General features: G+C 47.3%; 1 protein-coding gene across 1 annotated transcript in view; it reads right to left on the bottom strand.

Moving 5' to 3' along the window:
• Positions 1–15,000, bottom strand: part of ppargc1b (peroxisome proliferator-activated receptor gamma, coactivator 1 beta) — a gene marked incomplete at its 5' end in the record, with an annotated part of 147,732 nt that overhangs the window by 45,501 nt on the left and 87,231 nt on the right. Inside the window, one exon of the mRNA XM_083651650.1 lies at positions 7,512–7,700. Coding sequence (XP_083507776.1) covers positions 7,512–7,700 — 189 coding nt within the window. The remainder of the gene's footprint in view (positions 1–7,511; positions 7,701–15,000) is intronic.

The following is a 15,000-nucleotide window of genomic DNA, read 5'->3' on the forward strand; positions in this document are numbered from 1 at the left end:
CTTGATTTTTCTCTTTTCCGTTTCACTTTTCTCAGCTATCCTCGCTCGAAATCTTGTTTTTCCAAATAATATCGTGTCCCTCCGTGTCAATTGTAGATCACTTTTTATGAGATGCCTCGCTCCTGCCTCCAGTTGCCCGTAAAGTTTACGTTGTCAATAGTGGATATCTATGAATGTTTATGACGTTGTGCTGTCCCCTCTGTGTTGCGATGCCACAAACTTGTGTTGTAAAATGTTGTTTTTCTGTCAATCCCGCGAAGACAAACGGCCGCCGACGCGTCGGCTAACGGCGATCCAAAGAAAGGAGAGAGAGAGAGAGAGAGAATGAGACGAAGGCAATGTTTATTTGCTCTGCATTCCCAGCATGCCTTGCGGTCTTAGTTGACCAATAATACGGTCACTTCCCACTAGCAGAGTAGCGTTACACAGCAACATGCTCTGCCTCTTTAAACGCACTTGATCTCTGTGTTGTCATCTTGTTCTTCTTGAGATGCACCCCGTGGAGGCGGCGTGAGGAGAGCGGCAGACCAGAGTGCGACTGGAAGACTGCGGCCTGATCGATCGATGAAGCAGGCTTGTCTTTCAAACAGAGCCAAACAACCAGAAAGGGTATTCCCTGAATCCATCCAATCAGAGCAACCGATACTGCGGCCTGCCCCCCCCCCCCCCCCCCCCCCCCCCAGCATCACGCCCAGCCAGGCCCAGGGACCTCTTTCATCATCGTGTTACACACACCGTCATTAGGAAGTACTTTCTTGGCGTCTCCTGCTCTGAGACACACACACACACATGACAGACACACACACACACACACACACACACACACGACAGACACACACACACACATACACACGCACATACACGACAGACACACACGCGCACACACACACACACAGACACGCACGCACACACACACACACACACACACGCACACACGCGCACGCACACACACACACACACACACACACACACACTGTAGGTCTAGATTTCCCCTCAGAGGTCAGCTCAGGGTTCAGTGTTCAGCTCAGGGACAGTGGTCAGGGATGGAAACAGAGGCTTAGATTCACTATCTCTAGCTCTCCTCTCCTCCTGTCTCTCTCTATCTCTCTCTCCTTTCTCTCTCTCTCTCTCTCTCTCCTCTCCTGTCTCTCTCCACTCTCTCTCTCTCTCTCTCTCTCCACTCTCTCTCTCTCCACTCTCTCTCTCTCTCCTCTCTCTCTCTCCTCTCCTGTCTCTCTCCACTCTCTCCCTCACTCTCTCCACTCTCTCTCTCTGTTGGTCTGAAAGTGGTATTAGGTGCATGTTCTATTCTTCTATTATATGTGTCTTGATAGTAAGTGTTGTGTGTTATGTCCTTGCGTGGACGTCTTGGAATAAGCAGGACAGCCGGAGACAGACGTATGCTTTATATTAGACTCGGGTTTATTGACATGCTCGTCATATACAGTACATGTGCAGTGTAGCTGTAGTGGCTCTGTCTGAGGGAAGAGGAAACCCCGTAGAGGCGTGACTCTACCTGAAGCTGAGGCTCATGGGAAATGGAGTCCCTGATACCATCTTGTATCATTACAAACAATAGCATATTCTTCATACACCACACTCCTCCCCGAAAACTGTGAACCACTTCTTGTTTTCAATAGAATTTAAACAAAACCAAAAATCCCTTATGCACACTTACATTTCTGCATCACATGTGTATGTACAAACATAACGATCAGGAGGCTTCCTGACACGCTGTGGCCTGATGTTCTGTGGTGGAATGACATCATCATTTTGTACACCTCCCTCCAGTTCAAGACTGGGTACAATCTGAGTTTCTGGGTTAACATACAAGTATTCCGCAACATCAATCTCTTCTGTGTCAATTTGCTCTGCGTTGGAGACTACCTCCACTCTCTTATCCGTGATCAACTGGTCTATGTGTCTCTTGCTGGTTTGACCACCTACATTTACCATGTAAGTCACAGGACCCAGTACTCGCTCTATTACACCTGATTTCCATTTCTTCCCATCTCCTCCCCGGAAATTCCTAACCAACACCTTCTGGCCTGGCTGGAAGGTCCTAAGGCGGTTTTGGACACCAGGCTGCTTGTCCCGCATCTGTGCTGAGAAATTGGGTTTAACCAATGACAACCTAGTCCTAACACTCCTCTTTAGGAAAAGCTCAGATGGAGTCTTCCCGGTTGTCGTGGATGGTGTGTTCCTATAACTAAACAAGAATCGATCTATGCAGTGTCGTACTGAGTAGCCATTCTCTTTCTGTTTTTCCATTGACTCTTTAAATGTTTGGACTAACCGTTCCGCAAGCCCATTAGAGGCTGGATTGTATGGGGCTGACTTGATATGTTTGACCCCGTTAGCTTCCAGGAATGTTTCAAACTCCCTAGAGACTAGCTGCGGTCCGTTATCTGAAACAACCACTTGGGGGAGCCCATACGAAGCAAACAGGCCCCTCATCGCGTCTACAGTGGCTGTAGCTGTGGTGCTAGTCATCAACTTGACCTCCGGCCAGCGCGAATACGCGTCAATTACCAGCAGAAACTGGTGTTTACCTTTTTCAGCAAAATCTATGTGAATTCGCTCCCATGGCTGCTCTGGCCATTTCCAGGGGTGTACTGGCGCTTTGTGCGGCACGTGTCTATTTTCCTTGCACTCATTACAGCTACTCACCATTTGTTCAATATCTTTATCTAGGCTGGGCCACCAAAAATGACTCCTGGCCACTGCTTTTGACTTTACAATGCCCAAATGCTCTTCGTGTAGTTCTTTTAACATTTTAGGTCTCAGTGTTGTAGGTATCACTACACGTAACCCCCAACACACACAATCTGCTTCTACTGTGAGCTCGTCACGTCTGTTCCAGTATGGTTTTAACACTTCATCTGAGACATGATTAGGCCAACCATTTTGTGTGAAATGCCTAACTTTGGTAAGCACCCTGTCCTCCTCTGTCTCTTTCTTTACCTCTTTGGCTGAAACCGGCATGGCTTCCAACCATGACACTCTATACTCAGGGTTGCTCTGTGGTGCTTCCCCCTTTAAGGGCAACCTGGATAAACAGTCTGCGTTTGCATGTTCTAACGACGGCTTGTAAACAATGTCGTACTGATAGGCTGCAAGCAGAAGTGCCCATCTCTGCAGGCGAGCAGCGGCTAACGCTGGCACCCCTGTCTTTGGTCCTAGAATCTTTACTAATGGCTTATGATCAGTAACCAATATGAATTTCCTTCCATACAGGTAATCTCTAAATTTCTGTACGCCAAATATGATACCTAGCGCCTCCTTTTCAATTTGGGAGTAGTTTATTTCAGTCTTGCTCAGGGTGCGCGATGCATACGCTATCGGCCTTTCGCTACCGTCTGGCATTTCGTGTGAGATCACTGCTCCTAACCCATATGCGCTAGCATCACACGCTAATATGATAGGTAACTGAGGATCAAAATGAGTAAGAACAGTTGAGGATGACAACTGCTTCCTTGCATTCTCAAAAGCTGCTTGGCAACTGAGAGACCAATCCCATGGGCTATCTTTCTGCAATAGCACTGTCATAGGTTTAATGATGGTAGACAAGTCCTCTATAAATTTACCATAGTATGTCAGTAAAGATAAGAACGCTCTAAGCTGTGTCACGTTCTCTGGCTGGGGGGCACTTGCTATTGCTTCTACCTTCTCCAGTAGTGGGTGTAACCCCTCCCCATCAATTTTGTGTCCCAAATATTTTACATTTGAGCGACCAAAAGCACATTTTTCTTTGTTTACCTTAATACCTCTGTCTCGCAGTCGTTGTAAGACCCGTTCCACATTTTCCCAATGCCGGCTCTCATTTTCTCCTGTGATCAAAATGTCATCAAGATAACAAACAACACTTGGCAGACCTTGTAATGCCTGGTCCATAATACGTTGGAATATTGCCGGTGCACTTGCTACTCCATATGGCAACCTGTTACATCGGTAGAGACCTTTTTGCGTATTTATGGTAAGGTACTGTTTAGATTCCTCATCTAACTCAACCTGTTGGTAGGCTTGTGTTAGGTCTAACTTAGTAAAGTACTTGCCACCTCCTAATTTAGCAAACAAGTCTTGTGTCTTCGGTAGGGGGTATTTGTCTATCTCTAACCATGGGTTTACGGAGACCTTATAATCCCCACACATCCTCACTTCTCCATTTGTTTTTGGGATGCAGACGATGGGCGCCGCCCACTCGCTGTACTCCACTGGTGTCAACACCCCCTCCTCTTCTAGCTTTGTGAGCTGCTGCTCAACCGCTGCAGTCAAAGCATACGGTACAGATCTAGCTTTGCAAAATTTGGGGATTGCACCTTTTTCCACTTGAATTTTTGCTTTCACCCCTGAGATAACCCCTCTGTTGCCATCAAACACCTCTGGGTATTTCTCATACATCTCATTCAGTGGATGTGTTATTGGTACATAATTCACTCTAGACCAGTCTAGCCGTAAGTACCTAAGCCAGTTCCTACCCATCAGTGCTGGACCTTTTTCTTCTGTCACTAACAATGTCAGCTTTTCAGTTTGTTTCCCACACTGTACTCTCACTTGGAATTGTCCCAACAGTGGAATTGGCTCTGAAGAGAATGTTTTCAAGTTAATCTCACAAGGCTGCAATTTATATTTACCAAATCTCTGTTTGTACAGTTTCCCTGAGATTATACTCATGGCTGCCCCGGTATCTACTTCCATCTTAATTTTGACACCATTGCATTTTACCATTACATTGTATGGCTTCACATACTCACTGTCACCTCTTACTACAAACAGCCCAAAGTCTTTCTCAGTCCCTGGAGTGATCGTGGGTGCAGACCGACGGTGTGCGTTGATGGGTAGATCTTCTATGTAGTCCGGGTACAGTTCAGTCTCTCCTGGAGGCTGTCCCGGCACCTCTGGGTACCGTTCAGTCTCTTCATCCAGCTCTGACTGGTGCCTCGACTCTGTTGCACTTAGTCCCCCGTTGGCTGGTTCTCCCGCCACGTAGCGGGTCTCTCTCTCTGTCGCGTTGCCTCTCTTGAATGCCCGCGGTCTGCTGTAGCCGCCGTCCCGACTGGCGGTCTCCCTCGCTGTCGCATTCCTGCATGCTCGCTCGAGATGTCCTTTCTTGTTGCATGCTCTGCACTGGAAGTCTTTGTACCTGCATGATGCAGCCGGATGTCCCTCGCCCAGGCATCTGTAGCATGGAGTCTCTCTCCCGAACGGACTCTTCTTCTTGCCTTGTGCCTTGTCGCCGGTCCCACGTGCACCTGCAGGTTTATATCCACTCACGTTGTCTGTTCTCAGCGGCGTCTGCTGGAACGTTCTCAAACTTGTGGTTGTGCACTCGAAATTATTCACAATGTCCATCATTTTCGCCCACTTCAACTGTTCTCCATACGCAGCACTTAACAGCTTAGTGCGTAGCTCCTTGCTACTAATACCATATACTAGCTGATCCCGTAGTTGTTCTTCTAGCGTTGCGCCAAACTCGCACGTGGCTGACAGCCCTCTTAGCGCGGCTACATATTCTGCTAGAGACTCTCCACTTTGTTGCTTGCGTGCACGGAAACTATAACGTTCACTTAGGACATTCTTCTTGGGCACATAAAAGTCACTCAATGCTTTTAAAATGTCCGCTAATGGGGTTTCAGACGGCTTCTTCGGTGCTACCAAGTCAGTTAGTAACGAGAAAGTCTTTGCACCCACCACGGATAGGAAAACAGCCCGTTGTTTTTCATCTTCAATTCCGTTGGCTTCTATAAACTGTGCAAAACGTTCCACGTATGTGTTGAAACTTTCGTTAGCCTCATTGAAACACAAACCCGACTCACTGCTGAAAACTGCCATGTTTTTGACGACTCCGCTGCTAGCTTCCGTTAGCTAGTTGTTGTTAGCGTAGCCTCTATGTTTTTACGACTCCGCTGCTAGCTTCCGTTAGCTAGTTGTTGTTAGCGTAGCCTCTTTTCCCCCGGTCTGAAACATCTCTCCGCTTCCAGAAAAAAAAAATATATCGTGGTAAACGAATCCACACCTCGTCGCCAGTTGTTATGTCCTTGCGTGGACGTCTTGGAATAAGCAGGACAGCCGGAGACAGACGTATGCTTTATATTAGACTCGGGTTTATTGACATGCTCGTCATATACAGTACATGTGCAGTGTAGCTGTAGTGGCTCTGTCTGAGGGAAGAGGAAACCCCGTAGAGGCGTGACTCTACCTGAAGCTGAGGCTCATGGGAAATGGAGTCCCTGATACCATCTTGTATCATTACAAACAATAGCATATTCTTCATACACCACATTGTGTCTATGCTGTGGGTTGATACCAGGAATAGAATAGATTGCATATTCCTGAGCGGGGAAGCTGGTACACTGATCTCTCTTTGACACTGACTTTTTGATTGTGTATTTTTCACATTGATTGAATCATGAATTGAACTCAACATATGTATTTAAGTAGTGTAACACAATGCTGATGATGGCTTATTGCTGAGACGCGTCTGTTGTTTGTGCTCTATAGCTGGCCATTTAATTAAAAGACAATAGTACATTGTGAGTGCTGGCTGTTCCTTCTCTTGAGTTGTGTTCACACTTGGCACAGTTTGATCAAATTATTTTGCCCGCATATGATTTATTTGGAGGCGAGGCCAAGCAAGAACTTTCACACCTCACAACACCAACCGCCCCCCCCATGTACATACTGATGGATGCTGTGGAGAGTAGTGCACTATGTAATGAAACTACTCATTTAAATCAATGGCTTCAGACAGACAGAGACAGACAGACAGACAGAGACAGACACATGTACAGTATCTGATCTAGTCTGAAGCCAAACACAAATATCAGGCTACCTCGGCTCAATGGGATCAATGAACATAATCAAGCAAGCAAGTAAACTGGGGGGGGAGGAGGGGAGGGGGGAAGGAGCGGGGGGGGGGGGGGACTCGCAGTGTCAGAGTTTGAAAATCCCTGCTATAGTCCCAACTACTTCCAGTGAGCAGTCATTTGTAGCTACAGTACAGAGAGCCAAAGTGGAACGTCACTTCCTGCTCTGAGACAGAGATTTTCATTCGCCATTTATTTTCCCATAGACATTTCGTAAAACGCTTATAAAAAGAGTTTGACTCGTTCAAACCAAACGGTTCAGATATATTTAGAAACAGGAGAGACCACATAACATTTCACTTCGACCAGAAAATGCGCGTTTAAAGAAAATGTTTTTTCGATTTAAGTTTTGGTCCGAGTGAAATGTTCTATCCATGGTCTCTCCCGATTCTAAATATACTGTAGCCGAACCGTTTGGTTTGACCAAGTAAAACTATTTTTAGAAGCATTTTACGAAACGTCTATGGGAAAATAAAGGGCGGACAAAAATCTCTGGTGCAGTGCTGAAGCAGGAAGTGACGTCCACTTTGCCCTCTCTATCCTTTCAGAGTAGCCTCCCCCAACACTGTCTGTGATCATGACACTTTTGAGAACATCTCCTGGAGGAGGAGAGGCAGCGTGTCGGGCTGGAGGAGAACATCTCACCTCGAAGAGCTCGTCGGCCGTGCTGTAGTGGATGGAGGCGGGCGACGAGGCGTGGGCCGGCTGCTCGTTGCACCAGTGCAGCTCGCTGAGACAGTTGACGCTGTCGAAGTCGCTGGCGTCCAGCTGGGAGAGGTCGATGTCGGGGAAGTCCGTGTCCAGACGGTCCGAACACACCTCCTCCTCCCCATACTGAGGACGGAGAAAACACACAGAGAGAGAGAGAGAGGTCGTGTTAGTCAAACATCCCACATGAAAGCACATTTCCTTGTTTTTGCGAGTCACGTTGGAAAAAATGTGAAGCAGCAAAAGCGGAGGTGCTCGTCATCGTCACAGCTGGAAACGAGCTATTCCCTCTCATCACGAGAGGACACGTCATCACGAGAGGACACGGCCGCCGAGAAAACATGAGAGATGAGATGTAGCGAGTCCATCCGCTTTATGGCACTAACGGGCGTTAGCGGCGCCGCTTCCCTGTGAGCTTCAGCGGATGGGAAAAAGGTACTAAAACGTGTCCAGAATAAGGGTTCAACTCCCACTGGGGCCAGCCATGCTAAAAGATGTATGCGCTCACTATACGCTAAGGCACTTTGGATAAAAGCGTCCACGCAAACGGCACATAGTATATTATTACAGCGTTCCCCTCTAACCAGAAGCCCCTCATCTCTCAGCAGCTAAGTCATTACACATGATGAGACTTCCATCTTGGAGGAGGTTCCACAGTGAAAGCAGCAGTGTAGGAGCACAGCTAATACATTGTCCCAAGCTACTTCCTGCATGGATCCTGCGTTTTTTTGCCCCAGCCGCTCTGACCCCAGAGTCTTCAGGTGATTTAGTGATAGCGCCCCTCTCTGGTTGGAAGAGTGTTAGCCTGGTTTACCCAAGTGTCATGAAATGACGAGCACATAACGAGCTCCGCACGTGAAACTTGACAGGGATCTGTTGAGGGTTTGGGGGACACAGGAGAGGGATCTGTTAAGGGTTTGGGGGACACAGGAGAGGGATCTGTTGAGGGTTTGGGGGACACAGGAGAGGGATCTGTTAAGGGTTTGGGAGGACACAGGAGAGGGATCTGTTAAGGGTTTGGGGGACACAGGAGAGGGATCTGTTAAGGGTTTGGGGGACACAGGAGAGGGATCTGTTGAGGGTTTGGGGGACACAGGAGAGGGATCTGTTAAGGGTTTGGGAGGACACAGGAGAGGGATCTGTTAAGGGTTTGGGGGACACAGGAGAGGGATCTGTTAAGGGTTTGGGAGGACACAGGAGAGGGATCTGTTAAGGGTTTGGGGGACACAGGAGAGGGATCTGTTGAGGGTTTGGGAGGACACAGGAGAGGGATCTGTTAAGGGTTTGGGGGACACAGGAGAGGGATCTGTTAAGGGTTTGGGGGACACAGGAGAGGGATCTGTTGAGGGTTTGGGGGACACAGGAGAGGGATCTGTTGAGGGTTTGGGGGACACAGGAGAGGGATCTGTTGAGGGTTTGGGGGACACAGGAGAGGGATCTGTTGAGGGTTTGGGGGGACACAGGAGAGGGATCTGTTGAGGGTTTGGGGGGACACAGGAGAGGGATCTGTTAAGGGTTTGGGGGACACAGGAGAGGGATCTGTTGAGTGTTTGGGGGACACAGGAGAGGGATCTGTTAAGGGTTTGGGGGACACAGGAGAGGGATCTGTTGAGGGTTTGAGGGACACAGGAGAGGGATCTTTTGAGGGTTTGGGGGACACAGGAGAGGGATCTTTTGAGGGTTTGAGGGACACAGGAGAGGGATCTGTTGAGGGTTTGGGGGACACAGGAGAGGGATCTGTTGAGGGTTTGAGGGACACAGGAGAGGGATCTGTTGAGGGTTTGAGGGACACAGGAAACGACCAGAACAACGAAGAGAGACAAATCCACGCCACTCTTCTCTTAGCAAGCTCCACTGACACACTGTGGCCTTCCAGCATGAGCCAAGAGAGATCTACCAAGCTAACTGATGTTACATTCATGTCAGAAACAAGCAGCAGCCATGTGGTCTGAACCTGAAGTGACGGCACGAGTTTCAAACAGAAGAAGAAGAAAAGCAGGAAGTGTGTGTGGAGGTGACTCGCTGTGAAAGGAAGTGGCCGCGGTCTCTGGGGGAGGGGAGGGGAGGGGGAGGGGGGGCGTTATGGGAGAGAGTGTTCTTTCCATTGGAGAGCACAAGATCAGTGTCCTATGTATGTTTGATGAGGAAGCAAGCTCTGTTACATTGTTTCTGTCTTTCTCTCTCTCTCTTGCGCGCGCACGCACGCACACACACACACACACACACACACACACACACACACACACACACACACACACACACACACACACGCACACCACACACACTTCCCTTTCCATGCATCTGATTGGTGGAGACAGCAGGGTCAACCGGCTACAGCAGACTGGAACAACTCACTTTCAGCCTTCCTCAGCGTTAAGCTAGAGATGAACCACTGCAAAGTTCACTGACAAAATGCCACAGAGAGATGACAGCAACACATATTCTGTTTCTGTCCCACGATGAGATTTAAAATCACGAGATTTTATTCTAATATTGACGAAAACACAACAAAGGCAGAAAACATGGCCGCCGACATCTTTCGAGGGTTGGAGGTTATTGATCCAGGTAAACATGATGTTTTTTATTACCTGGACCAGATTGATTAAATTTGAGGTTGCTGACATTCTCATCAAATTGATGCAAAAGAGTTTTTTTTACAAGGTTGAACATGTTTTCCATCTACTATAATGTTCTTATTTTAGCTGGCAAATATCATCCATTTTAGTCAGCAAATGGCTAAATGTAATCAACATACCATGACTAAAAATTATTTTCATCAAAATACTGCTTTGAAAATGATGATCGGGGTTCCTCCTCATCTACGGCTAGTCATGTGGAACAAACCAAGTCATTTTGACAATGACTGTCTCTCTCTCTCTCTCCATTTGAGTGACTTTATTATCATGGCTCTTTATCAGAAAACATTTTGCCAAAGCAGTTTGCAAAAACGTGTGTTCCCTCCAAAAACCAATCAGTACACACATTCAAGATTCATTTATAATTCAATGATTCTCTTCATTCATTCACACGAGCAAGTGTTCAGGAAAAGTGTTATGTGCAACAGCACATCATCATCCATCTCTCTCTCTCTCTCTCTCTCTCTCTCTCTCTCTCTCTCTCTCTCTCTCTCTCTCTCTCTCTCTCTCTCTCTAATTGTATCTGTGTGTTCGCCCTCCTCCTTTTTTAATCTGTAGTTCAGGGTTTTTATTTATTGCTTTCATTTCCACTTATCTTGTGAAGCGCTTTGTAAAGATGATCATGCCTCCACTTCTTCTTTGTATTATGATCATCATTTCTTAGCATCATATCCTCTTATGAATTCATTTTCAAGCTGTAGTTCTATCATTAATATCAATCATAATAATGATTCATCCCAGTCAAAAACATGTTCTATAAAGTCTTACATAATCATAATTTATCTCCCCAGAGCTCACACACACGCACACACACACACACACACACACACACACGTACGTTCCTATCACCCAGAAAGATACAAACAGCCTAGCTTGTCTTTTACTCACTATATCACATTGTGTTTATTGTCAGTGCTCCTTTGATCTACGACCTCACACACAACTGCTAATATCGCCTGGCGGTGTGTGTGTGTGTGTGTGTGTGTGTGTGTGTGTGTGTGTGTGTGCTTGTGCGTGCGTGCGTGCGTGCGTGCGTGTGTGTGTGTGTGCTTGTGTGTGTGTGCATGCATGCGTGGGTGTGTGTTTCTGGAGTGTTTATTTGGGTCAGGGAGCGGTTAACACAAGCCGATATCATTTATGGCTTCATAAATTACAGCAGAGCAGAAAAGACCAGAAGAAGAATGATCAAAGAGCTGATCAGCAGAGAGAGAGAGAGATAGAGAGAGAGAGAGAGGAAGGTGAATAGAGGGATGAAGAGAGCGAGGAAGAGGGTGAGAGAGACCGAGTAATTAGAGAGTAAAAAGGTGTGGCGTAAGGATGCAAGATTTCTTCTGATTTTTTTATTTTCTTTTGCCAATCTGCTGATATCTTCCAACTCTTTTGACTGATTGCATATATATGTGTGCGCTGTTTTTTTTTGGGGGGGAATTAACACATTATCATGCCTACTCTTATCCTGATGGCCCACTGGCAGATGCAGATATAAATACAATGCTTTCCAAAATGTACACATTTACTGGGCAAAATAATAAAAACATATTTCAACTTACGTTATGTCAAACATGCCATCATTTTCTTCAAACAAAACTGCAAGATTCATCCTACTTTGGGCATATAGAGGGGGGGGGGGGGGGTGATCGTGCCAGGAGAAGGAAGGATGGAGAAAACCAAGGAGGAGAGGAAAGAAGAGAGGAGAGGAAGAGAGGAGAGAATGCCCTCTATAAGATCCTGCCATAGCTTCTCTCTCTCAGGTGTGTGTGTGTGTGTGTGTGTGTGTGTGTGTGTGTGTGTATGATGTTAGCATGCGGCTCACATCCTCCTCACGTGCGTCTCTGACTCATCCCCCTCCCCCACTCCTCCGCTCAGCTCATCCCTCCATTCCTCTCCTCTCCTCCCTCTCTCCTCCCTCTCTCCGTTCTCTCATTCATTCAGTCCAGTCGCCACAATAACACGTTAGCGTGTTTTACATTTCTGCAAACCAGAAATATCAATGTTCAATATCAACGTTTGCCAACCAAAAATACGTTGCATAATATCCTCATTTCAACAGGTCCTGCAACCACATGAGCGCTCCCAACGTCAATTTGAAAACATCGGTTGATTTGAAAAACGTCCACAGTAGCAGTAATCCGCCCACCCAACCGGACCCATTTTTCTTTTTTATTATTATGTTTTTCCGATTTCCCCCCATTTTCTCCCCAATTGTACTTGGGCCAATTTCCCCCTGCTGCGCCGGTCGCTGCTCCACCCTCTGCTGGTCTTGGGAGAGCCGTAGACTAGCACCATGCTTCCTCCAAAACATGCGCAGTTGCCAGCCACTTCTTTTCATCGCGGGGAGCTTCACCGCTAGGACGTAGCACATGGGACGATCACCCTATTCCTACCAGTTCACCTTACGCCCCCGAACAGGCGCCCCGACCGACCAGAGGAGGAGCGACCAGGACAAATACCCTCAATCCGGCTTCTTCTCACCCGCAGACACCAGCCAATCGTGCCTGTACGGACGCGCCGACCAAGCCGGAGGTAACACGAGGATGCAAACCTGCGCCCCTCGCGTTGGTAGGCAGGGAGTCTACCGCTACACTACCCGGATGCCCCAACCTGACTCTGTTGACATTTGAAAAAGAGCCACTCTCTCATTGGTGCTACGACCTGTCAGTCATTCAATTTTGACCCCTGCCTAGACCCACCCTCAAACCAGCAGTTGGGGGTGCGAAGTGGCACAGACTCAATAGTATGGGGAGCGCAGCGATTCAACATCATATTCCTGAATCTGGGCAGAGAGACTAATATACACATATCACCTCTCTCTCTCTCTCTCTCTCTCTCTGAGCCAGAATATCTGTCTCTCTCTCTGCTTTCAATCCACTCTCCTCATCTCTCTTCTGTTCTCCTCTTCCCTCCCATCACTCCTCTTCTGTCCTCCTGTTCTGCTTCTTCTCCTTTCTCTTTCCTCATGATCCCTCCATCTCTCTCTCTCTCTCTCTCTCTCTCTCTCTCTCCATCTCTCTCTTTCTCTCTCTCTCTCTCTCTCTCCATCTCTCTCTCCATAGAAAACAGAGGACAGGCTGATTGATTCCTTTCTGTTTTCAGACAGCATTTCTCTCCTCTCTCATCCCTCGCTCGGCCTCCTCCTTTCCACTGCAGACGTCAATCAATACAAACATCCTTGGGCACGACGACGACACACACACACACACACACACACACACACACACCTCAGAAATATACTAAGCGGATAGAGTGAACAGCACACACACATTCCTATAAATACACTGGACACACACACACACTGAGACGTACACACACACACACACGCATCCCGTGACTGCGGCGTGTGTGATGTCATCAGCCTCTCTCTCTCACATACCAAACCAGCGCTCCTCTCTGCCTTATACAGTATGACGCTGTGCTGTGTGTGCTCTGCTCTCTGTCACACACACTAATGCAGGCAGGCAGGCATGCACACACACACACACACACACAGACACACACACAGACACATGCACGCACGCACGCACACACACACACACACACACACACACACACACACACAAATAAGGTAGCACACACATAAAACAATCCAAATGTAAGCTGCGTTGTGTAGCACCACTCAGCACAGTCCCGCACTGGGATCGAACTCGCAACCTCGGGCATGGGAGGCAGACGCCCTAGCATGGAGGCTAAAGCCTATATGCCATGCAGTACTAGCGTCTGTCACTAGCAGACAACCTAGCATATAGGCTAAAGCCTATATGCCATGCAGTACTAGCGTCTGTCACTAGCAGACAACCTAGCATGGAGGCTAAAGCCTATGTGCCATGCAGTACTAGCGTCTGTCACTAGTATCTCTCCAAGGTGTCTGAGGATTACAGACTGCAACACTGGAGAGCTGTGGATGTCCTTCCTCTGATGTCATTTCCTGTCCCAGCACTCCTCTGTTGTACGTGATCACTGGAGGCTCATGGGAATGTTACAGTACGCTCCAGCTATTGTCTGTGCGGTGACCTCTGACCTCAGGTGATGCAGGACTGAAGGCTTCTACTGCTGCACGTCCCGTTGGATAAGGAGGACATCAGTTCAAGTTCAACTTGTGCTTTATTGTCATCTCAGCTGCATAAATCTGCATATATATACATCCAGATATACACAGACTGTGACAACACACAGTGACGTGAAATGTTGTTTCTCCATGGACTCAAGGTCACAGTATCAGTAGAATATGAGCTAAATATAAGCGAACACTGCCAGGGTTGCGGGTTCAATTCCCACTGGAGCCTGCAATAATAAAACTGCAGACACACATGAAACATTTTGGATAAACTGATCCAAATAAGATCCAATTAGTCAGGGTTTGACCACGAGCGGCTCACTACATGATCACGCTTATTACACGGCTAATCACCAAAGACATTCATCATTTGACATATTTTACAAGCCAAACTAATTTATATGCTTAAATACGTCGGCAGGAAACCCATTGATAGCTCCACTGTAGCAAGACTGTCAAGAAATCTAAACGAATCTGGTCAGTTTCACATTCAGCCTCTAGGCTAGCAATCAAAATGTGGCTTCTCCGAATCAATCCAAACTAATATAAAATAAAATAAAAACATCCATGTTTCTCACAGTAAGTAGTGGAAGCAAGTTGTAATGTCTTTCAAAACAACAACAAAGAATGGGCTCTTATTTTAGTTTTGGTTAGGTTAGGGTCAGTTTAGGTAAGGTGAGGTTAGGGTTAGGTTAGGGTCAGGGTTAGGATAGATCAGGATAGGTCAGGGTTAGGATAG

The sequence above is a fragment of the Poromitra crassiceps genome (assembly GCF_964638095.1).
Source record: "Poromitra crassiceps genome assembly, chromosome: 15".
Lineage (NCBI taxonomy): Eukaryota > Metazoa > Chordata > Actinopteri > Beryciformes > Melamphaidae > Poromitra > Poromitra crassiceps.